Below are 25933 nucleotides of genomic sequence, written 5' to 3' on the forward strand. Positions count from 1 at the left end.
ACCACAAGCACAATGCCATGCACGTAGGAGGCCAGCCCACAAAAGGTTTGTTGAGGGAGTGAGTGAATAAATGAATCCCCAAATGTAGTCAGTCCTCTTCTTTGTGTCACTGACAACACCTGCCAGATTCACCCAGCCAGCTTATGACAGAATTGGTGCTTGATCTCAGATCTCCTCTCTGTCTTTGTTTATTTTCCACTCATTGATCCCTTCGTCCTTTCCTTCAGTCAACATGCTCTGCCAGAGTTGGCCTTGGTGATGAGACCATTAGGATAAATGCTCCAGTTCTTGCCCACAGGGAAGTGGATAGACACACCGAGGATTCACCCTGCCATGTATGCCATGTGTGTGGGGCTTCATCAGTGCAGAGGAGGAAATGCTTCCAACTCTCGTTTCCATTTTCCCAGTTAAGATATATGCAAGGGAAGCATTTTTCCATTATTAAACCAAGAGCAAGAAAGATTTTGTTCTGATTGGTAGAACTTGGTGCTATACCTAGTTTTGGTTTCAAGGGAACTATATTCCCCATAAACATATTTTCCAGCTTGTAGTAGTATGTTTGAAGTAGAATTTTCTAAGATAATAGTTTGATAACATCCTCTCATGAGGGTATTTCTAAATAATATATTTATAATTTCAGCTGGTTGTAAGGTAGTAATTTTTTAATATCAAATTGTTTTGGGTAAAGCAATTTTCTTGCATTTGTTTAGAATTCTGTTAGGAAAATACTAGTTAGAAATCTGGGGAATTCCCTAGCGGTCCAGGAGTTAGTCCTCTGCTATTCCAGTGCTGGGGGCCCTGGTTCGATCCCTGGTTGGAGAACTAAGACCCTGAAAGCTGTGCGGTGCAGCCAAAAAAAAAGAAAAAGAAAGAAAGAAATCTGATTTTTTTTTCTCCCCCATAGATTTGTGTTTAATGTGTTTCTGCTCTTATATTAGTGCTACATTTTCATGTTTGCCAATATAAAAACCTTGTTTTATACTTAGTCATGTTGAGTCCTGCTTTGAATTAACATCATGGAGGAGCTCCTTTTTTCAACAAAATTGTTTTAAATTAATGTTTATAAACTGCTTAAAAATAGTTGGGTGGATTAAAAGTAATTCAGTTATGCATTTATCCACATTGAAAAAAATACAGCAGAAGGTATTGAAAGAAGTGTTGCTGAAATCTTGAGGAAAATGTAATATAAGTAGACCTCACTATACCCAATATGTTTGCATGTGTCCTTTTCGGGGGCCAAATTGAACCATTATTTAAAATGAAGTAGAGGGACTTCCCTGGTGGCACAATGTTTAATAATCCGCCTGCCAGTGCAGGGGGCACGAGCCCTTGTCTGGGAAGATCACACATGCCGCGGAGCAACCAAGCCCGTGCGCCACAACTACTGAGCCTGCACTGTAGAGCCTGTGAGCCACAACTACTGAAACCCGTGTGCCTAGAGCCCGTGCTCCACAACAAGAGAAGCCACTGCATTGAGAAGCCCGCGCACTGCAACAAAGACCCAACGCAGCCAATAAATAATAAAATGATGTAGAGAATTCTTTCTGTAAAAGGAGTTTTCCTTTGTTTCATACTAGACAGCAAGGAGGCAAAAATTATATTAGGGTCTTGTCAAAAGGACTCAGGATTCAACTTGAGGAGGCTCCCACTAGACATTAAATATAATAATAAAGGTAACAATTGCAACTAATTGAAACTCATCAAACGTATAACCTCACACATTCATGATGACATTTTAAAACAAACAAAAGAGGATGATGGGAACTAGTATCTTATCTTGCAAACTGGTAAATAAAGCATTTAACCTGCCTTTCCTATATGAACTATACCACTAGGTAACCAAATAGTAAATGAAGGCAAGCATCTTTTTATAAACGTATTCCAGCTAATAAATGAAATGAAATGATAGAATTAAAATGATAGAATTAAAACATCACATTTTGCAGTTTGGCCAGTGAATTAATGGATCTAGACATTGAACAAGAGCAGCAGCAAACATTGCAAAAAGGGGGACAGAATTTATATGCTTCGTGATCAAGGAACATACCATCATCTGTAGTTTTGCCAATGAATCGAACTCAAGTCTAATCAAGCCTCTGGATCCAGCTGCCATTTTGCAGGAAAACAGAGGAAAAAGGAACAAATTGAACTGCATTGGATGTATGCAATCAGGAAAATCCAGATTTAGGAAACTAGTCAAATGGCCCCTGTTCATCAGCAGATAAATTATAAGGAAAACAAGGGAGTGGAGGGGGGAACTCATAGATTAAAAGAGACTTAAAAGACATTGCTTATTCTTTTTTTTTAATGGACAAGATTATACTGTAGTGCCTGGGGACATTTTGGTGATAAAAGTATAAAGAAACACGAGGGATTACTATTAGTCACGATTGTGGTCACTTATGAGGGAAAAAGGAGGGGTGAACGGGATGGGACAGGTGGGAGGTTTTGGGGGATAGCTGGCAAACTTCTGTTGATCCCGAGTGATGGTTATAAGGGTGGTTGTCTTATAATAATCCATTAAGCTGTATATATTTGTTTAATGTAGTTTTTCGTATCTCTGTTTTATTTTTGCTTTTGTTGTTTGTTTTTTAAAGAAAGTGGTGGTCTTAAAATAGGAGGTTGTGCCCTATGGTGTGTTTTAGGGCTTAGATTTTTGTAACTCTTTGAACTGGAAAACTTTTTTATTTATTGGTGGCATTATATTAGTGATGTTTTTAAAAGATGTAGTTTTTCACCTTTTCTGCTTTGAGATCGAAACATGAGTACAAGGGTATTTGGTGTATTGGTATCACCTTTATGTCAGACTTTGCAGAATCATTTTTATGTGAAGGAAAGGTACTGAAATTTACTAGAATCATATCCTCTCACGTGTTGAGTCAAGTCCTTTAGAAAAATAGCATACCTGTAAATTACACTTCCACTCTTAAACCTAGAGAAACATAAATGAAGGGCTGTGTGTTAATACAGGTGATAAAATAGAGGATTTGGGCAAGGAATAGCTGTGCAGAACTGGGGTGGACTGAGGAGAAAATATGGAACAGAAAGGCCAAAGAGATACAGAGACACTGCAGCATTGGGACTTTTCTCTTTCCTCCCTCCCTCCCTCCCTCTCTTCCTCCTTCCCTCCATCTCCTACCTTCCATCTTTCCTTCCTTCCTTTTTTTTTTTTTATCCAAAATGAGGGAAAGCAATACTGGAAGACATTGTAAGTGTAGGAAATTGCCCTTCCTTCCACCTAGAATGCTAGGTGTTCAGCAGTTCTAATATTTGGGGAAGATTTTTAGGCACTAGAAACAGCACTTACAGAAGAGAAAAGATGTTAAAAACTTAGATTTTAAGAAAAGGAAAGAAAAAGGCTAGAGTGTCTTAAAATATGCTGAAACAAGGTTCTGCTGATTATTTATTGCAAAAACAGGCTTCCTCCTTCTTAAGAAGCAGATGATTCTCTGTTCATAGATTAGAAGTCCTGCCCTATGGTTTGCCCAGTGTTGGAGCTTTTCCCCGTGACTTAAGGAAGCTAATGAGAGTTTTTTTCCTACCAAAGCAGAAGACGTGTCTGAGGGCTCTGACAGCCTTCTACCCCTGCAGCTTTCAGTTACATCCAGTTAAAAACTTGCAGACCATAAAGAATGTTTTTAGAGAGGAAATAAAATGAATGATGACTGTGAATTTGTTTTAAATGTTGTTTATTTTACCAAATAATTTAGATAAATCTTTCTTGAAAAGGAAGAGAAATCCTCAGTTTTCGTGAATAATCTGGAGCTTTTCAGAGGATCACTTTGAAATACCTCCCTGCCAACTTTTCATAAATTAAGCATAAACTTTCTTTGACCTCATCACACATAATTAAATAAGTGTTGAAGGGTTAAAACCAAATAAAAAGCAATTCTATATCTCGATCCACATTCTCCTGCAAAATTATACAGGAAGTTTCTTTTGGTTCTCAAGCAGGGTAATTACAAGAGACAGTTACATAATTCACAGTTTCAATCTGTTTGTCCTTAATCACACACTTCCACCTAGTTGTATATACCCCCATGAGTATCCGCATCATAGTTTGATTCGTAAATGATGATTGCAGTGTAATTGATTGCTTGCAAGTAACATATTGAATTGATTCTTAAAAATGAACGTTAGCTGTTAACATGTCTATTTGAGTTCCTGTTATTTACGTAGTTTGTGGTTCTTGTGTTCAACAGTTGCATACTGGTTAACAAATTAAACTCCCAGAGCCTTTTTGCTTATTAAATTTGGAAAATGGAGTGTCTGTCTACAACTTAACTAGAAAAGTGCCTAGAACGTAGTGGGCGCTCAGCTGCTAAACGCACTGCTAAACCATCCCAACGCTGGGAAAGTTGGATGGACATTCTTTGATTAACAGTGACCACAGAGTATAAAGGCTTATGGGGGGTAATATTAATATATTGTTACTGAAGTCTCAGCTCTAAGTACTGCTAGAATTGGGAGCCAGTCTAAACAGTGGACTTCGAGAAAGGTATCACCCACTAACTGAAGGGGTAAAAACTGATGTCTTTTCATACTGCTAGTGATGATATTGCATAGGTTTTTGTTTTTCCAACAGCTAACATCTGACTGTAGCCAATTTGGGCTTTAAGATCCCTATAGGATTAACGGCTAGATACCTACATGATACCAAGTCCACTGGCAAACCAGCCAGTCACTTGACTGAATACCTCACCCCAGCCCAGCTCCCTACCCCACCCCCGGAAGCCTGCGCAGCTGTCAGAACGGGCTCATCGGTAACCCTGTGGGGATACCAATTTATTGCCAGAGGCTTTTTACCTCGAATCCTGTTTGAAAGCTTATAGGAGATAAATAAAAAATAAATGAAAAGAGAAGTTTTCGACTTCTGTAGACCAGCAGAATAGGACTGTTTGTCTAGATGACCTGAGGACAACTAGAGATAGTTTCTCTGCCTTACATTTTCATCATTAGTTGATCAGTCAGATTGAGAGATAGGCCGTGCTTTGATTTTAGAAAGTTGTCTCAAAGACTGACAAATCCCTTTTGAAATGTACTTTGAAAACAAAGAAAAATTTTAGAGAGATTTCTCTTCCCACTTTTTTCTTTCTTCAGTCTTGCTGTATTCTTGTGTTTGCTGTGTGAAAGCTTATCACCCAGGATTAGCAGGTAAATACACACACACACACACACACACACACACACACACACAGTATTTTAGGGGAGTTGTGGGAGAGCAAATGGAAAGGCAAGTTGCTCTTCTGTCTTATCTCCAAACTTGGTCTGAAATCAGTGGCCAGTGTCCACGTTGGTTTAAATGCTCCTCCTCAGTCGGCCAGGAGGATTAGACCAGACAGTGAACTATCCCAGCTACCCCCCCAGAACCACAGAACCTCAGTGGTCAAAAGAAACTCGTTTTTGGCTTTAGTACTCTACTTAAAGGAGAGTTCAGTTGTAATGTTTTACAGGAGAATGGTCTCACAGGTGAAGTATTATGAGTACATACAGTTACTTGCTCAGAGGAGATGCTTTATTTGAAGCGTGTATGGGTTTAATGCGGTATTTAAAATGTTGTAACTGTTCAAAGATAAATTCTTGTTACCAGGATTTTGTAACTTAAATATGAAAATTTTTTCCAGGTTTCAACTTGGAAGAAATTAGTTTCTGAAATCGTTTTTCAGATTGAATCTCCAAAGTGGACCTTTGCCTATTTACAAGAAAGGACATAATTTTTAAATGCCAAATTACTTCATCGTAAAAAAGTTTGGGGAGTATATCGTAAAAAAATTTGGGGGGGTAAATTTGTTTTTCCCAAAACTTTCCAGAATTTAAAAGTGGTTTGAACTGTGGAAACCTACAAAAGATCAAAGAGGAGGGCATTCTTCTGACATGTCTTTCTAATTTCTGTCACTTCAGAGGTCATGGTACCCGTACTGTATTGCTGTTACCTAACCAGAGGTGCCTCTGAGTGATGAGTCAGAGCTTTACTTAATTTGCAATAGGCAAGGGCCTCATGAAGAATCTGGTTACTTCCCAAATATATTTAAGGAAAGATATTTTTTAAAATTCTTGCCTTCCCCAAATGATTTTAGTTTGGGAATAAGTGATACTGACAAAGTATAACATCTCTCATTCCCTCATCATTTTATCCTTGTCAGAGGTGCCTTGTTTTCCTAACAAGAAAATTGAGAGACTGAATCTACTTCATACATGATCATCTTCTTAGAAAGAAAAATTATATTGTTCTAAGACACCAGACCAGGACCTTGCTGGTGTGGGACATGCCATACATAAACAAATGTTTCTCAGTTAGATGTTTAAATAAGTGAAGCTTCTGTGAAGTCTATCACAGAGCCAAGTGACCCTCTCCTCCCTGGCCTCAGCTCTTAGAGGTCTCTGTTTCGCCCAAGATTCACCTTCTGCTTGCTACAACCACAGCCATTTGGGGAGACAAATGGAGAATTGGGATTGGTGTTGCACCCCAACTTAATATCCTGGCCAAGGTGTAGTCCCCAAGACCCTTTGCCTAATATACCCCCTAATACATCTGAGACCAGAGTGGCTTGAGAGGCAAGAGTTGAGACTGGGTGGGATACGGACATCTGTAGTTTTTTAAAGCCCCTGAGTGATTCTGGTGTGCAGCCAGGGTTGAGAACCATTGGGCTAGACCAGAAGATAGAAAAAGGAGAAATAAAGCGATGCAGTCTCAATCAATTAGATTATCGGTTATAAAACACCATTAACTCATCTTTGGCCTGTGGCTGTCTCACAGGGGTCTGTCTCTAGCCCTGGTCACCCCCAACTTAGGAACTCATTCACAGATGTTCACCCTCCTCAACACAAGGGCACCACAGAGGGAGGAGAGTCCCCTTTCCTGCCTCCTGGTGCCCTGCTTATGAGTTTGTTTTCGTGAGTTCATATAAATACCTACCTTTTCCCTGAGTGACTGACCCACAAAATGACCACCCCCTTCAAGAGAGGCCATGCCTGTTCACAGAATCATGGAACTCATCTGGTAAATTCCAGCATGGTCTTGTAGGCTTGCATGCACGTGCGCGCGCACACACAGCACAGCAGGGACATCATGCCCCAATCATACAGCTTCCCCTCATTCCTCTTCCACTAGACTTGGGAGAGAGGCGGGGGTGTGCAGTAAGAAAGACCAGTGGTCCCGCTGCGTGACTGAGAGCCCAGCACCAGAGCAGTCTGCGGAGGAGCTGGTGGGATCTTTGAGAAGGGAGATTTTAAAGGGCGGCTAACATAAAAAGAAACAAAATTGAGTTATTTGTAGTGAGGTGGGTGGACCTGGAGTCTGTCACACAGAGTGAAGTAAGTCAGAAAGAGAAAAACAAATACCGTATGCTAACACATATATATGGAATCTAAAAAAAAAAAAGAAATGGTTCTGAAGAACCTAGGGGCAGGACAGGAATAAAGATGCAGACATAGGGAATGGACTTGAGGACACGGGGAGGGGGAAGGGTAAGCTGGGACGAAGTGAGAGAGTGGCATGGACATATATACACTCCCAAATGTAAAATAGATAGCTAGTGGGAAGCAGCCACATAGCACAGGGAGGTCAGCTCGGTGCTTTGTGACACCTAGAGGGGTTGGATAAGGAGGGTGGGAGGGAGACACAAGAGGGAGGGGATATGGGGATATATGTATATGTGTAGCTGATTCACTTTGTGATACAGCAGAAACTAACACACCATTGTAAAGCAGTTATACTCCAATAAAGATGTTAAAAAAAGTAAAAATAAAAACAAAATAAAGGGGTCTTAGAGAAACAGGGTGGCATGTGACCCAGGGCAGCCTCCTTCTCCAAAGACTGGCTGTTTCCATTCTCTGGGTTTCACTGGCTCAGGCCATTTTCCCAGGGACACACTTGGGTCTTCTAGAACATTTGGTCTTTGTTTCATCTGTCCTGGGACTGTCCCTGGGTTCTGCTGAAGCCCTCCAGCCATCATTGTTATTGTGGTTTGATAGCCTTGCTGTTTCCTGAGGGTAGTCCTTGAAGTTAAGGGCTTCAGGGCCAAAGGGAATTTAGGGAGCACAGAACTGTGCTTGCTGGGAGCTTTCAGCCGCCAGTTTCTTAAGATCATTCCTCGAGGCAGAATATGTTTGTTTGTTTGCTTTTTCATAGCTTCTTCCTTTAATTAAATTTATATTTGGGTGGTTAGATGGGGGTGGGCGTGGGAGGAGAACTGTCTGAGGCAGTAGAGTGGGTGGAATGGTTTTCAGGCGTCTCAGGCAAAAGTAGGAAAAAGGAAAAGTAGCTCTCCTCAGTCTGACTCCATACAGCAAGCAGTCTGTCTCCTTCTGTCCAAATTTTATTTCCCCTACAGTAAGGATATCTAGTCACCAAATGATCACCTTGAGATTTTATTGATTCAATATGTTGAATAATAATAATAGCGAACACTCACAAGGTTTCTGTAATATGCCAAGCACTGTTCTACATGCTTTGTATTAATTCATTTAATTATTATGACAACCCTAAGTGGTCAGTATGATTACTCTCCACATTGTATGGATGAAGGATCCCTACAAGAGATTAAATAACTTGCCCGAAGCCACATAGCTGGTACATGCAGACCCTGGATTACATTGCAGGCAGTCTAGCTCTAGAACCCTTGCCCTTAACCAACCTGTAAAGCCTCTTATGATCTGTTATACTGTATTCAGTAAGTGCCATATTGTTTTAAAATACTTGTGACCTTGTTGCCCATCTTTTAAAAATTCTTATCACCTTTTATTTAATGCAGATGGTCTAGGGACCCCTGGGGAATCCCTAAGGCCCCTTCAGGGAATATGCAAGATAACTATTTTCAAAGTAATAGTAAGATACTATTTGTCCTTTTCACTCTCATTCTCCCGCGAGCGTTCAGCGGAGTTGTCAAGAATTTCATGACCTGTGATATCACAACAGATTGAATACCAAAACAGATATGAGAATCTAGCTGTTTTCTCTTAAGCCAGTTGTGTGAGAGTTTTGCAAAAATGTAAAACAGTGCCACTCTTCTCACTTTTTGTTTTGTATTTTAGAAAATCATGTTAACACATAATGGGTTTATGGGTTTTTTTTTTGTATGAATGAGTAAGTAAATATTTGTCACATTTCTCTCTAAAATTAATACCTATAGCCCTTATGAACAGAAGCTCTTAAACAACTTGTTTTTAATGTAAAGAGATCCTGAGACCCAAAAGTTTGAGAATCACTGATTTAATGTATAAACCCTTGCTCTTCAAGTGTGGTTGGTTCATGGTATAGGAGCTTGTTAGAAATGCAGAATCTCGGGCCCCACCGCACACCTACTAAATCAGAAACCAGTTGTAACGAGAGGTGATTGTTTGCATAGTGAAGGTTGAGAAGCATAGGCATAGAAGCTATGGACAAAGGCACTCTGCGACTCAGTGACCCTGGCTGAATTTCAGTATGGTGGGGCTTTGGAGATTCCTGCCCCCAGTGTTCTACCACCAAGGATCTGGGTGAGGTCTCCTCACCTGAGATTCTTCAGTCCCACTGTCTCTTCATTGGCTCTCCTACTGCACAAGACGGTTTTCACATCCCCATCAAAGTCAGCAGCCCCACAGCAGAGTTTATGGTCCTCAAACTTGTGTGCATCAGAATCACCTGGAGGACTTGTTAAAGGCCGGGCGCTGGGTTCTGCCCCCAAAAGTTCTGATTCATAGGCCTGAGAATTTGCAGTTCTAGCAAGTTCCCAGGTGATGCTGATACTGTTGGTCTGGTACCATGCTCTGAAAACCACTGGTCTGTAGACAGTAGACTGAGAAGTCAAGCAATGTTTATTCAAGTTGTTACATAATTACATCAAGCCCATATAATTATGGGAGCGATGTCTTAAACTTCCACATTTTCAAAACCAAACTTTTAAAATACAAAATATCTCAAAAATTCAAATTTTCCAATTTTACTGGGGACGCATCTGTATCTTTTAATAAATGGAAAGCAGTAAGAATTCAGGCAGGTCCCAGATCATTTAGAATACCCCTAGTCTCTTAAAACAGTAGGAAAGGGGCTTCCCTGGTGGTGCAGTGGTTGAGAGTCCGCCTGCCGATGCAGGGGATGCGGGTTCGTGCCCCGGTCTGGGAAGATCCCACATGCCGCGGAGCGGCTGGGCCTGTGAGCCATGGCCGCTGAGCCTGCATGTCCATAGCCTGTGCTCTGCAACAGGCAGTAGGAAGGCTAAGGTTCAGCTTCCTTCTTTACTAATTGCAAAATCACCACAAAATTTCAGTGAGGAGACATAAATAGCCTGTGAAATTCATTTATCTCCACTTTTTAAACTGATAACATGCCATTTGTCCACTTGGTCACAGAGCTGCTTAACCCCAGAAACCAGTAACAGATGAGCGTGGACCAGTGAATTTCCGTCCCCAGTCATGAGATACATGGTTAGAGCCATTGGATTTCCTCTGATCGAAAGCGGCCATAAATCCCTGGCCTGCTGTTAGTTCCCAGGCTTGTAAACCCAGTGCTGACTACTGATAAGAACCCTTCAGCGGGGTTTGCTGAACTAAACAGGTGTCCGATGAAAAGTGTATAATCCTTGAAGATTATTTTTCCCTAGAAGCAGCTAGTTAGTTACTCCAAACCCATATAATCCAGATAGATGGGATTTGGGAGTACCTTGCCAAAGTCTGCCCTTTTGTTCATATGGTTTGGCTCCAGGTGGTAGAAGAAAAAGGTGTGCAAGGGTTAGGGTGGCTGCCTTTGGGAGGGAAATCCTTACCTGTGCCTACCCCCTTGCTGAAGAACATTATTCCACTCTGGTCTAGTCTAATATTCTTTAAATATTACTTGTTTAAAAGGAAGGAATGTTTCATATTAAGCAAGGGTTAACCTTGCATTTAATATGCTGGAAGTTCAGCTAATTTGGGAATTTAGGCTGCGAAAACAAATTGTGACCTTGTCCAGATAGTTCCTTCCTTATCCTAATGGACCTGACTACAGGAAGGCAACTCTCTACCACTTTTTTTCCAACCCCTAGGAGAGAGTTAACCATTTCAAACATTAGAGATCAGAGGTAGTTAACATGAGGACTGATTATCTTACTACAAGTAGGTCAGACTTAACAGAGGTGAGGTTAAATTTGGGTCCCATGCAATACAGCCTAGAAACGTTTACTTTTTTGCAGACATCACCTTGTTCTTACTTTTCCTGTAAGCAAATACCTTGATAATTTTTTGAATATAGTGTGTGGTCCATACACTGAAACTCAGACCTCACTTTCCTTTGGGTAAGTAGTTCCAGTGAAGCAAAAGCAGCAGCTAGTTTCCTCGAGATAGTTATCAAGATAGTTGATGTGTGGATGAGGTTTATACGGGCCAGTCAGCTTTCAATTGCAAGTCTCCCGATCACAGAGTAAGTGCTGTTCACCAGCGCCTCTGGCTCACAGACAATTTAAAGGGAATAATTTCACCAGCGATTAATTATACTGCAGCTACTGGGATTTGTCCTCCAAACATCACTGTTTCCAGTCTGAACAGCCAGGTTTCCCCAGGGGTAGTTCAGGTTTTCTGATTGAAAGTATCCTGAGTTAAGGAAAGGTGTTAGAGCACCACGGGAATCTATTCACCAGGGGTGTATTGTACTTGTTTCAGATGCTTCAGGATAATACACCGGCTTCCAAGATAAGTGCTTTTTATTTCCCTGCATCTTAGATCAATTATTTGGAATCTTTTTGGTAAGTTAAATTTAAGAGCTGTAACTTAAAGCACCACATCTCTATAATCACTCAATAAGTAAATGTTCTTACCAAAAATTATGATGTCAGTGGGCTCTATAGTAATGATGATTTAAGGAGCCTGGAAAAAGTAGAAGGAAACAAAAGATGGCAAGAAATTCATTATTTAAAACATTCCATGTTATGGAGGTCAAGTCATGAAGTGCCACCAGCTACAGCTTTTTTGAGGACAAGTGCTGCTGCAGGTAGACTTTAAATCATGTATTACATCAACCTTGTGCACAAATGGAGTAGAGGAGACATGGCACAACTTTTCCTGCTAAGCTACTGTACATATTTTAACATATTACCAGTGATTGCAGTTAATTCGTAGGGAACCAGAAATTTGTCCTTGGTCATTTTGGTTGTTGAAATGGATTCCATTTAAACCAAAAATTTCTCCTTCAGGAGGAGACTTCGTGGGCTTACAAATGGCTCTTAGCATAAGTTTAAGTTCCTTCCACTGGTGTAAGCTCCTTGAGGGGCTTGTGAGTCCGAGAGGAGAAGGAAAAACTAACTGCAGGCAGTGCAATGATGCCTTCGGACAGTGGTGTTGTGGGGTCTGTAATGTTGGTGCCCATCATCCCTGAAAACCTGCTTGATGTTTTCTGGCTGGAGTTTGGGTTTGCAGTTTTTTCTCTCCCGCATCCAGGAAAGTATCACTTCCTGGCAGGTGTTGGTAGCCTTTGCAGCCTTCGCTAGCACAGTACAGATGTGTTCGCTGTCAGTGTCCGGTGGGCTCGGTGGGGCTCAGTCATAGACCACAGACTGTGTCCAAGGGAGTGTCCCAGGAGACAGCCACTTAACACAGTGGGAGCAGCAGGTGCTGAAAGGTCCATGCCTAGATGCTCTCTCTCCACAGACTCCAGGTTGCCTGAGAGTTCCAGGGGCTAACCCATCTGGTCTCAGACCCTGAGAAGGTATATGCTATTACCTCAGGGTGTAAAAGCTTGCACTGTGTAAACTGCCTTTGGGAGGGATTCTGGCTGCTTTCTCTTAGCCCAGTGTAGGGATTGTGGGAAGAGAAGACAGAACAAAGAAATACATGTGCTTCCTGCGTAAGGTTGCTCATCACAGTGGGGACAGAAGGTAGGGAGGGCACATACTACCTTCTGACCACTTTGGTTGTACAGAGATTTTTTTCTGCTGGGCTGGGGTGGTGGCAGGGGGTGCTTTCTGTCCCCAGCTGTGGGGTTCAGATAAGAACCAACGAGGGGCTAGGGAGTTTCACAGTCACTGCAGGAGACTTTTAATGGTGGGGTCTCTTGGACAAAAGTAGATAGTCCCACATCTGCGATACTGTGGCTCTTTTTCCCTCCCCTCCCCCCCCGCCCACTGCCCCAGAAGTACAGAGCTGGGACCTCCAGCCGACGGAGTAAATTTCTCAGCATGTGCCAGGCACTTAGGGGGCAGGTGACAGATGTGCCAATTATCTGTGTTCTGAAGTTTGGGCACACTTTGTACTCTGGTGACAGAGAGCTCTTCTTCACATTGACAGGGCACGATCTGGGCTGGATTCTGCACGGTGGCCGTCAGCGTTAGCATTCCTGACATACTGCTCTTGAAAGCCTTGGTGTGCAGCCGAATGACGTGTCCACAGTGGTGTGACTGTCAAATTTTGCGGCGCTTGTTTGCATTCAATCAAATACTTTGCACTTAAACATGAGTTAAAGAGACAAGTCAAAAAGACTTCAACAAAACCTAAAGTTAAATATATGCCTATCCTTTATAATAGTGTTCAGATTAAAACCATCAAAATGCAAAATGTTGTGGTTATACCGCTCCAGGGTCAGAGTGAATTTCTTGTTCTATATTTTTGCATTTACAGTGATTCTGAGGCAGGAAAATGCATCAGAGGCATTGATTTCTTCTAACAAAAAATCCAAAATTGAGAAAATCCTTGAAAATGCGGCCATTTTGAAAATGTAGATAAAGAAGAAAAATGCTGAAGATTTGGGTGGTTTACAGAGCAGCATGATTTTGTAATTGCTGCCACCTACTGTATGTGGTTGATGTTTGTTTAAATTTAGGAAGTTCATGAAGGTGAGGCTGTTGAAATAGATAATTAGAGCAAGGTAGACATCATTAGTTTATAACATTTCTTCTCTACTCCATAAGTGGCTCTTAATTACCGAGACAGCCGCCAGCTTTCATTCATTACCTTCAAGTGGGTTTAAAGTTTTTCTCATTTTAAAGTTCCTTTGCCAAGGAACCTTCACAGCAATGCTGTCGAGTGCACGTTCAGAAGCATACCGTGCTCAGGGCTTTCCTGAGCTCACATCAAACAGTGTGTCTTAAGGAGGTTGTTTTGCTTTAATTTGTAGGAGCAACGGTTGGATTATAAATTAATTTCCATGAAAGAGGTGAAAATAGAGCTAGTGGAGCTGATATGAGTTGCATCAGTTGACTTAAAAGACATTCTTTTATTAGTCCTAAAACAAAGCTTCAGATCAGCCGCTAGTTAAATGTAACAAGCAATATAGGATCTCAGTCAACAGAGGCCCTTCTCTTTTATTAAGACCCAGCTGTCAAAGGGTCATTCGGTCCTTCCTGTGGAAAACAACTCGCCCATTAATGTTTGGGGTGGTCCCTCGACAGGATTTCTGAGTGAGTGCCTGACATTTAGTTCTTGAAAGGATCTAAAGCTGGGGAACTTGGACGTTGAAACTTATCAGAAGTAATGTGTTCAACCTTAGCTTCGTTAAATATGCCACAGTGTATGTCGAATGCTGCCACCAGCTACGTGCGTGAATTGACTTACAGGGCTGCTATAAAAGATTCAGGAGCATAAACTTCGTGGAGATCAAATCACTGTAGCTGGGAAGAGACTATACATAAAATTAATGCACTTCTCTGATGTGATGTTTTAACCTTGTTGCTACTTATATTATTTCAAGTGGCCCCTGTTCCAATGTCTGAAAACACCACAGTGAGGTCCGCTTTTGCTTTTTCTGCCCTAGGCTATTTGCTTTCTAGAAGAGAAGGCCAAGCAGGATCTCCTGAAAAGCCACTCTCTGATCTGGGCCGTCTCTCCTACCTGGCCTACTGGAAGAGTGTCATCTTAGAATATCTCTACCACCACCATGAGCGGCACATCAGCATCAAGGCCATCAGCAGAGCTACGGGCATGTGCCCACATGACATCGCCACCACGCTGCAGCACCTCCACATGATTGACAAGAGGGACGGCAGGTGAGTACTGGTGCCCTGGGGCGAGCCGGCTGCCTCTTAAGCATCTTACATCAGAAAGGGTCCCTAAAGTGAGGTGGATTCATTCCAGTTAAAGACAAGAGGTTCCCCAACGGTATTATCAAAACCTTTCTCCTAAAAAGAAAACAGGAAATGACACTTTTTTGCTGCCCAGATTTTCAGTTTGCTGTACCCTTTCATTGCTGAGCTTTCTGGCTTTTCCTAAACAGATAATATTAGTGCTGGCATACGTCAGTATGTGAAGGTGAAATGAAATTTCAGCTTTTGATTGCACTTTGTTCTGCCTCCTCACATTACAGGTTTGTCATCATTAGACGGGAAAAGTTGATATTGGGCCACATGGAAAAGTTGAAAACCTGTTCCCGGACTAATGAGCTTGATCCAGAGAGTCTGAGGTGGACCCCAATTTTAATTTCTAATGCTGCAGTTTCTGAAGAAGAACGAGAAGCTGAAAAAGAGGTAATTCGGCTTCATCAGCCTAAGTTGTGTAACTTCAATCTTGTAGCATTCTGAAGCTCAGAAAGTCATTAACGTCATTGTCAAAAGCTTGGTTATCTAGAGAGAGCTCGTGAAATGATAGGGCACTAATTTATCCTAACTGAGGTTGTGTGGTAAGACATGATAATTTTATTGAATTGAGTATGAAAAATGAAACATTTATCATTGATCACAAAGCAGCATTTTTCACTACTGACAGCATGTAATCAGATCAAATTTGGTGCTGAGCTCCAAGGCTGCAATGTCAATCGATTCTTTGTGTTTATGAACTTGCTTAAAGTGCTCCATGCCAGTGAGCATGTAATGTAGTGATAAAGGACTCAAACCAATTCGCTGCATCATTAATACTGCTAAATATCCCATGAAACCCAATCTTCTTTGATTTGTTATCCTAACTGATGCAAAAGAGTTCTGAGATGATGCAGCTGGAATTCTGCTTGGCTGGCTGACTATCCTGATCAGAAACGACTTAGAGATCCTTTGCCTTTGATCCTTAGAGGCTCTGGCTCTGTAACTGCCCTCTCACTGGCCCGCTATTTTTACCCTCCCCCCTTAGGCTGAGCGGCTAATGGAACAAGCTAGCTGCTGGGAAAAGGAGGAGCAAGAAATCCTGTCATCTAGAGCTAACAGTAGGCAATCACCTGCAAAAGTACAATCGAAAAACAAATATTTGCATTCCCCGGAGAGCCGGCCCGTGGCAGGGGAGCGAGGGCAGCTAATGGAGCTGTCTAAAGAGAGCAGTGAAGAGGAAGAGGAAGAGGAAGAGGAGGAGGAGGAGGAGGAAGAGGAGGAGGAGGAGGAAGAGGAGGAAGAAGAAGAAAATATTCAAAGCTCTCCTCCAAGGTTGACTAAACCACAGTCAGTTGCCATAAAGAGAAAGGTATGTGTCTGTTTAGATTTTCCGTCTGAGTCAGTTTCAATCACATCTTATTTGTCATTGCAAACATTCTATCTATTAGTATTTGTTTCACTCTCCATTCTTTAGATGTAATTTATTTGTATCCAGTCCCACTGATCATGTATCGTCATTGTTTATCTTACAGTTATGATTGTGTTTATTCTTTGTGGTTTGTTAGTGCTGTGACAGGAAACCAGGGACAGGCAGGCTTGCTAGTCTGGTAGTTACTGCCACCTGCTGGTTCATAGGACTGGAGTAAATCAGGCTATGCGAACAGAAAAGGGCCCAGGGGAGCACTTAAACCACCCTTCAGTGAATTTCGATGAAAACAGCAAGGCTGAGACAGGATAGGAGACTTGTCCAAGGTCACACAACTCTTTAGAGATGGAGGCAGAACCAGATGAGTGCTCAGACTCCAAGCCCAGCACTCCTGATGCTATTTCTTGTTCTTGGCATAGAATTGTTAGAAGGTATTTTAAGCCCTTCAGTTTAATGCTATTTTGCATTTATGCAAGTACACATTACTGAAATGTCTCATATCTTAGTAGCCTGGTGGTTCCTCTAGATACACATACCCTGTGCAGAAAGTAAAAAATTGGTTTTGTCTTTAGGTAACTGCTCAACCCAGAGCTGATGTCTTTGTCTTTAGTATCTGTCTGTGACATAGAGAGGGACCAGACACTGCAGGATAGCCAAGACTAATAGTGACAGCGCAAGTTAAGGCTGTGTCCCAAGGCCACCCTACGTGGTGTCTGTCAAAGAACCTGCTGTTCTGACTCCCAGCTTGGTGTGCCTTCATCTAAGCCTGGCAATCTTCTAGTGGAAGGGCAGCTGTGGGGAGGTGCTAGAAAGGAGCATCCCATAGAGTGGACTTTAGGCTTATGAATAATATTTCAATTTCTTACAAGGAAAATGTATTCATGCATTATGTATACAACAAAAGAAATTTGTTTTAAAAACATCAAAAACCAGAATTATCCAAGGCATGATAAATGCCTACTGTCATATAAATGGACTCAACCTAAAGAAAACCAGTTCTGTATATTGGCTATATTTATGTTTGGGAAAATTCTAATGGATTAGGGAGAGAGCAGGCCAGCTGGGGGGATTAATAATTATAAGTGTTAAATTACAGAATGTGACTGTCAGGATTTATATGTGCACTTCAGTGAACATTCAGGCAGTTAAAAATGTGAGACACAATAATTCTTGGATACAGTTTACTTAGAGTTTGAGTTTTAACCAAGCATATTGAACCCTTCTTTGCAATGTATTTCCAATAATTTTTCAGACCCATTATTGACAGATTACATCTTAGCAGCAAATCTGCCTGTTCTTATATTTGAATTTTGTATCATTGAGTACTTTTTGCTTGGAAAAAAAAAAACATTTTATATTTGCAATTATGGAGAGTCATTTGTGCCAACCCGTAGTACAATTAGAAAAAAAAATTATATCTTATGTAAATAAGACACTTTCCACATGTCTTTAGATTTTCTTTAGATGCCATCTATGTTGAAATATTTTGGGGAATTCCCTGGCGGTCCAGTGGTTAGGACTGCACGCTTCCACTGCCAGGGGCTAAGATCCCACAAGCCTCGTGGAACGGCCAAAAAAAGAAAAAAAGTAAAATTATCAGTGATATCCCTGCAGCCACCAATATATGACTCTAACATTGTAAACAGACTAATTCTTTCTTCAAGTACCCTTTCTTCTTTTGCATCATTCCTGACGTCCTATGAAATGGGGAACAGGTAGGCTAGTCTTGTACACCATCATATATCTTACAGTGCTTTGCACAGAGTAGGTGCTCCTTGAACAGTTATCAAGTATTAAAATGAGTGACCCAGTGGCTAGTTGATTGTTGAAACATTTATAGAAGCATTGATGTCCATGATGACTTAATCACTATGGTATACAGGATTTTGAAGCCAGCAGGTACTACTGGAAAATACATGCTAGAAAAGCAAACCTTAGCTTTTAAAATCTACAGTTCAGCTGCTAGGATGTTCCCTCTCAAAGCATCTGCTTGAGTAAACAATTGTTTTATTTGGAAAGCACTTGTCTCTGTAGTAGGAGCCCGAGAGGGATGTTAAACATCAAATGGAAGGTTAAGTACAAAGACATTACAGAAGTTTTTGCGTGTAAGAGTCTCAGACACGCGTTCAGTACATGTTTGCTGCATATCGACTCAACACTGTAATTTCTCATGAGCTCTGATGTATTATGTTTGGCATTAATTTCAGAGGCCTTTTGTGCTAAAGAAGAAAAGGGGTCGTAAACGCAGAAGGATCAACAGCAGTGTAACAACTGAGACCATTTCAGAGACGACAGAAGTACTGAACGAGCCCTTTGACAACTCAGACGAAGAGAGGCCAATGCCACAGCTGGAGCCTACCTGTGAGATTGAAGTAGAGGAGGATGGCGGGAAGCCAGTGCTGAGAAAAGCATTCCAACATCAGCCTGGGAAGAAAAGACAGACAGAGGAAGAGGAAGGAAAAGACAATCATTGCTTTAAGAATGCTGACCCTTGTAGAAGTAAGTGGAGGAATTATAAAAACCTTACCTTTGTGAATATCTGTCTATTATTGCCAAAAAGCAGGCAGCTGAATTCTACCCAAAGGCACTTCTGAGGCTGTACCGACCCACCAGAAATAAGTGCTCATCTGTCCTTTCTCATTCATAAAAGGTTCTATCCCTTCTTCTTGGAATTGGATTTTTATGTTCAACAACTTTAGAAGTTTAACATAGTCCAGAACATTCCTCTAGGTGGGTTCATCTTACTTTCCAGAAATTGGCTTATCCTCCAAAATTTTGAAGTCTGTCAATAAGAAACACATTGCACTTCCTTGATGCTAATATGTACTTTTTTTCACATTTAACATTTCTGAAATCAGGGTATATATTATTATTGATGTGAGCATTGAATGCAGTAGTTTATTTCTTCCTGAAAAACAAATATTAGTAAATTGATGATGTGTCCTATAATCAGTGGTGTCTTTGGATATGTTCTTATCAGGAATCATCTAAAACCTACACACACCATCACTATTAGCTTTGATAATATAGGATAATGTGGAAATCAGGAGATTATCCTTCCTTTCAAATTACTGTTTTACAGTTGCTATTGGCAGGGACACCCCACCCCATCTTCTAAAAAAAATATTAAACACCATTGACTCCTGTTTGATGCCCTATTTAAAAGAAACCATCCCTTGCCTGTCAGGCTGGGAACTTGAGCTCCCAGCTGAATCGTGAGGATTTGTGGGACAGTCTGTACTCTACAATGGAAATGACTCTATTCAAAACCTTACTTTATTTCAGTCTAGAGAACAGGCCATCTCACTTCCCTGGAAACCACAGGTTATCACTCCTGCCTTTGAAAAGCCACTGTTTTAAGAACATGAGCAAGCAGCTCCTTGACTTTCTTAATTAACAAGAATACTATTGCCACATACATACTTCGCTGAGGCAGTGACATTTCGCCCTGGGTATAGAGGAACCAAGCCTTGTTTGTTAGTTTCCTTAAACAAATAAACATACGAAACAACTGCAGAAAGAGGTCATTTTTTGGTCTGGAATTTGAGCCTTATTTCCACTTCTTAGCTGTCTTCTCGGGAGCCTGTACATGAATCATCACTGCCTTCATGCTCCACTTTGTGCCACTTGCCTTTAAAAATTCCAAGTTGCCATATTATACCTGATTCCTTTCAGGATCTTCTTTCTTAAAAAATAATTATTGGAAAGCTCATCTTCTGACTTAGAGGGGTTTCCTACAAATGCTGATAGGTCTAGTAGCACGTGGAATAAGAATGTGGAATCCAAGGTCATTGGCATGCCTGTCCATACGTATAGACATATGAACTTAGTGAGATGTCTATTAACTGGAGATTGTACTTTGCACTTCGGAAGGAATCAGTCTACAGCACCGTATCTTTTCAGCTAACCAATTTGAATGTAATACATTCAGGTAAGTTTACATGTAATCCTTTTATTACATAAATGAGCTAAGAGCTTACCCTGTTCTGCACTGATAGGATTAGATATCCAATCTGGCAAAAGGGATCTCTGTTCCACACTGATTATTAGATCTTGTTTTTGTTCTCCAAAATAGTGTTTCTAATAAGGCTATTTCTCTTTGTGAAGCTTTTCCTTTAAATTGACCCCTCTAGGAGATTAGTATAATCTTTAATTTTATAAATATCTTAAGACTTGGGTGTTTTATGTTTGTATTTATTCATATATTTACTTGTTTGCTTGCTTATATTTATATAAATATATTTATAATATATAAATGTATTTACATATTTATTTATATTCATATATGCATATAGGTACAGTAAAAATAAGATTAGCTGAGCTAAAATGAACTTGACAGTTATGGTTTGCTTCTTATTTAATATTCAAACCATACCATACATTTGCACATTGATCCAAAATGCAATGTGGATAGAATCAGTGATAAAAAGAATACCTGTATTTTAAATGTTCACTAATTTCATGGTAAATACATTATAGTTTGTGTCATCCAGAAATGATGATCCTGGAGTAGATTACAGATGTATTTATGTTCTGGTTATTTAGTTAGTTATTCATTTGTTTCAGAGGTACATAGTTTATTTTTATGCCAGAGAGAACATTCACATCAAAGTAAATAATGTCATCTGAGATCATTTCAATCCAGTAAATGTCCACAAGCTGAAGTTCACTTTCTCAGGATAAATATGCAAGTTAGTTCTATTCATTTCTCCAGTACAGTGGTGATTGGGATCTGAGCTAACTTTAACCCTTTCCCCTGCATTTCCTAATTTGCAAATATTCAAATTGATTCTCTTTACATTGTGGAATTCCAGGCTTTTGTATCAGACAATGTCTTGTTTGTCAAACTCAAATACGTTTATTATAGTGGCCTGTATCCATGTGCTTCCTATAAAAAGCACAGCTTTCTGTTAAGAGTGGGTTGTGTGTGGAGGTGTGTGGTGTGTGCGCCATATATTGTTTTCCGGGCCTAGGTTATTTACTCCATTTATACCACAATATTATTCTGTATTAGGTTTGACTGTGTCGTTAGCATCAACTCTTAAAATGCTAAATTGAAAGCAGTATGTGCTAAATTGTTTAGAAGAATAAATTCAAGTTGTTCATGGTGATGCTTTCTAAGATTTTATTTTCCTTCCTCTCTCTTTCTGTCTGTCTCCTCACTAAGACAATATGGATGATGATGCAAATAACTTGAAAGAAGCCAGTAGAGACAATCCTGAACCTCTAAAGTGCAAACAATGGCCAAAAGGAACAAAGCGTGGTCTATCTAAGTGGAGACCAAACAAAGAGAGGAAGACTGGATTTAAACTGAACTTGTACACCCCACCAGAAACACCCTTGGAGCCCGATGACCAGGTAATAGTGGAAGAACAGAAGGAGACTCCAGCAGACAAAACCAGCCCCGCTCCCACCAGGACTGAGGAGGAGGTCAAGGAAGCCGTGGAACCCCTGCTGCCTGGGGACGAAAACAGAAGGGAGGAAACGTGTGCACCTGTAAGTCCAAATAAATCGCCAGGTGAAAAACCTGAAGACGATCTAATCAAACCCGAGGAGGACGAGGAAGAGGAGGAGGAGGAGGAGGAGGAAGAGGAAGAAGAAGGAAATGTAGCAAAAGACCCCTGTGGTGCCCAAAGCCAGGAAAAAGAGGAGCCAGAAGTCTGCACGGACAAAGAAGACCCCGTGCGTTTGGATGACCATGAAGAGGAGGAGGAAGAGGATGAAGAGCCATCTCACAACGAGGGGCATGATGCAGACGATGAAGATGACAGTCACATGGAGTCTGCCGAATCGGAGAAGGAAGAACGCCCAAGAGAAGGCTTCAAAGAAGTTCTGGAAACCCAGGAGGCTTTTTTAGACCTTAGTGTGCAGCCTAGTCATTCAAACGCAGAGGTCCTAATGGACTGCGGCGTTGACCTTACAGCTTCGTGTAACAGTGAACCTAAGGAGCTTGCTGGAGCCACTGAAACCGCCCCTGAATCTGATGAGGAACCCGCAGGAGAACAGGCACAGGAGCAGGACCAAAAGAACAGTGAAGAAGTAGATTCTGAGTTCAAAGAGGGAAACACAGCAACCTTGGAAATCGACTCTGAGACCGTCCAAGCGGTTCAGTCCTTGACCCAGGAGAACAGTGAACAGGACGATACCTTTCAGGATTGTGCCGAGACTCAAGAGGCCTGTAGAAGCCTACAGAACTACACTCACGCAGACCAAAGCCCACAGATCGCCGCCAGTCTAGACGACTGCCAACAGTCAGACCACAGCAGCCCAGTTTCATCCGTCCATTCCCACCCCAGCCAGTCAGTACGTTCTGTCAACAGCCCAAATGTCCCTGCCCTGGAAAACAGCTATGCCCAAATCAGCCCAGATCAAAATGCCATCTCAGTGCCATCTTTGCAGAACATGGAAACCAGTCCAATGATGGATGTCCCATCCGTTTCAGATCACTCACAGCAAGTCGTAGACAGCGGATTTAGTGACCTGGGCAGTATCGAGAGTACAACTGAGAACTACGAGAACCCAAGCAGCTATGATTCTACTATGGGTGGCAGCATTTGTGGAAACGGCTCTTCACAGAACAGCTGCTCCTATAGCAACCTCACCTCCAGCAATCTGACACAGAGCAGCTGTGCTGTCACCCAGCAGATGTCCAACATCAGTGGGAGCTGCAGCATGCTGCAGCAGACCAGCATCAGCTCTCCCCCGACCTGCAGTGTCAAGTCTCCTCAAGGCTGTGTGGTGGAGAGGCCCCCGAGCAGCAGCCAGCAGCTGGCTCAGTGTAGCATGGCTGCTAACTTCACGCCGCCCATGCAGCTGGCTGAGATCCCCGAGACCGGCAATACCAACCTTGGCTTATATGAACGAATGGGTCAGAGTGATTTTGGGGCTGGGCATTATCCACAGCCGTCAGCCACCTTCAGCCTTGCCAAACTACAGCAGTTAACTAATACACTTATTGATCATTCATTGCCTTACAGCCATTCCGCTGCTGTAACTTCCTATGCAAACAGTGCCTCTTTGTCCACACCATTAAGTAACACAGGGCTTGTTCAGCTTTCTCAGTCTCCACACTCCGTCCCTGGGGGACCCCAAGCACAAGCTACCATGACCCCACCCCCCAACCTGACTCCTCCTCCGATGAATCTGCCACCACCTCTTTTGCAACGGAACATGGCTGCATCAAACATTGGCATCTCCCACAGCCAAAGACTGCAAACCCAGATTGCCAGCAAGGGCCACGTCTCCATGAGAACCAAATCGGCATCTCTGTCACCAGCCGCTGCCACCCATCAGTCGCAAATCTATGGGCGCTCCCAGACTGTAGCCATGCAGGGTCCTGCACGGACTTTAACGATGCAAAGAGGCATGAACATGAGTGTGAACTTGATGCCATCCCCAGCCTACAATGTCAACTCTGTGAACATGAACATGAACACTCTCAATGCCATGAATGGGTACAGCATGTCCCAGCCGATGATGAACAGTGGCTACCACAGCAATCATGGCTACATGAATCAAACGCCCCAATACCCTATGCAGATGCAGATGGGCATGATGGGAACCCAGCCATATGCCCAGCAGCCAATGCAGACCCCACCCCACAGTAACATGATGTACACGGCCCCCGGGCATCACGGCTACATGAACCCGGGCATGTCCAAACAGTCTCTCAATGGGTCCTACATGAGAAGGTAGGCAAAATGGGCAGTCACAAAACCCCTGGGCATCACTCTCGGATTGATCTGCACAAATACCTTCGAAGAGTACGATTTCAAAACCAGCAATTGGTGTGAATGCAAAAACATTTGTTGGCACCATTTATTTAAAAAAAAAAAAAAGCTGTATGCAGCAGAAAGCCTTATACAAGTTGTTTTTCTTTCTTCTTTTTTCTTTTTTCTTTTTCCTTTTTCTTTTTTGGTACCTTTGTTTCTGTTCCTTTTATATGAAATTCTCTGCAAAGGAAGGCCTCTCTTTGGACTACAGTTTGGAGCCAGCCACTTGCTGTGCCTGCTTCCATTAAACAATGTGGATATCAAGCCCCATGCCCCAGCCCACCCCCAATTATCTGTTTTAATACTGAACCTAGAGTTTTTTTTTCTTCCCCGTCTACTCCATGTAAATGCCTTTAGCATTTCAGTTATTGTATATTTTGTTTGAGGTGACACTTCAGCATGCCGCTAATGTCTTTGTTAGTGACAGTGCATTTTGTAGTACTGTACAAGTGTTGTGCTAACGGTAAGCCATTTCTTAAGTTTTTTGCCTTGATTAGGGTGCCCTAATTTGAGGGTTTAAAAAAAAAACTATATTTTTGTTAATTATAAAACTGTAAAGAGCTATAAAAGCTATTCCCATTTGGTTAGTCAAAAGGGTTTTATTGCTAAATGTTTGGTGTAAAGTTGAGACCCTTTTCCATTTTGGTGACAGATTTCTTTGGGGAAAAAAAGGCAGCTTTCTGTTTTATAAATGCAGACTTCTGTTTATTGAATGAAGCATATCTCAGTGTTTATCTGTCAGGTTTTGAAACATTTCATATATGTCCAAATACTTGGCAGGATTTAAAAAAAAATAGTGAATTTGGTGTAAAGTTGCTATTTTATGGAAATGCCTCTAACTTTACATTTTCATTCCATCTGTAGATTTTTCTATCTTTATAAAATATTGGAGTTATTTTTTAAGGAAAAATAGAGAAGTAGCTTGTGAATAGCTCAAACTAAGCTTACAAATCGCATGTAAAAAAGCAAAAAAGTTATTTGTGTCTGTTTATATTGCTTCCTTTTTTGTAGCCTTTGTACCTGTACAGGGTGACTGTAAGGGCCAAGCAGGAGAGGCGTAATCCTTGTATAAAATAGGAGCCAGCGACACTCTTGTATTTATCTGTTCTCTTTTTAGTCAGTCACTTCAAGAAAAAAAAACAAAAAAAAACAAAAAAAGCTGTACATTTTAACATAAAATAAATTATGATGAGCCATTTTTAGCCTCTTGTGTCCTGTCATATTATGATTGATAGAGAATGACCAATTGAACTGTATCATGTGTCACATCTCAGAACACATACACATTTTGGGAAAATAAATTATTTAGTGTAAATCAGAGTTAAGAGGTTTTCTGATTTGTTTTGACTTTGTGGGAGGGGGTTGGCAATAAATAAGAGTAATATCTAATAAAACCATCACATATACCAAATACCTATTTAATAAATTAATTTATAATGGATTTTAATGCTTTTCATGAAAGTTTATTTTATGCTAGTGCATACCTTCTGTATGCCAATCATTGTCTTTAAAATAAAGTGAATTTGTTTTTTTCTTTTTGACTTTGATCTTCATTTGCAAAGGGATCCTGCCCAAATACCCAGCTGCCTCATTTATACAGTCTGTATAAACTCGCCTCAGGGCCTAGTCCAGTGGTAGCAAACTTCATTTTTTTAAAGATTAATACAAAAAACACCCAATTTGGACTTGTATGTTTGAAAAATCATTTTCTTGAAAAAGGCGTGAAAGTTTTGCTCTGTTGTGAATGAGTGATTGGATGTTATTTTTTAAAATCTAAAGTT

At 41.3% G+C, this 25933-nt stretch overlaps 2 protein-coding genes across 5 annotated transcripts in view; one reads left to right on the forward strand and one right to left on the reverse strand.

Annotated features, from left to right (window-relative positions):
• Window positions 1-25354, forward strand: part of KAT6B (lysine acetyltransferase 6B) — a 56418-nt gene extending 31064 nt beyond the window's left edge. For both annotated transcript variants that reach the window (XM_060126221.1, XM_060126222.1), the window contains exons 10-14: window positions 14696-14927; window positions 15245-15404; window positions 16000-16323; window positions 18588-18879; window positions 21548-25354. In XM_060126221.1, the coding sequence (XP_059982204.1) occupies window positions 14696-14927; window positions 15245-15404; window positions 16000-16323; window positions 18588-18879; window positions 21548-24075 (3536 nt within the window). In that variant the 3' untranslated portion in view covers window positions 24076-25354. The remainder of the gene's footprint in view (window positions 1-14695; window positions 14928-15244; window positions 15405-15999; window positions 16324-18587; window positions 18880-21547) is intronic.
• DUSP29 (dual specificity phosphatase 29) overlaps window positions 1-25933 on the reverse strand; it is a 108446-nt gene that overhangs the window by 42862 nt on the left and 39651 nt on the right. Inside the window, exon 5 of one of the 3 annotated variants that reach the window (XM_060126234.1) lies at window positions 17701-18804. The exons of the other annotated variants lie outside the window; for them this stretch is intronic. The gene's annotated coding sequence lies outside the window, so the exon portion shown is untranslated. Of the gene's footprint in view, window positions 1-17700; window positions 18805-25933 lie in introns of those variants that run through there. 3 annotated transcript variants of the gene reach the window in all.

Source organism: Lagenorhynchus albirostris, chromosome 16 (assembly GCF_949774975.1).
Source record: "Lagenorhynchus albirostris chromosome 16, mLagAlb1.1, whole genome shotgun sequence".
Taxonomy (NCBI): Eukaryota; Metazoa; Chordata; class Mammalia; order Artiodactyla; family Delphinidae; genus Lagenorhynchus; species Lagenorhynchus albirostris.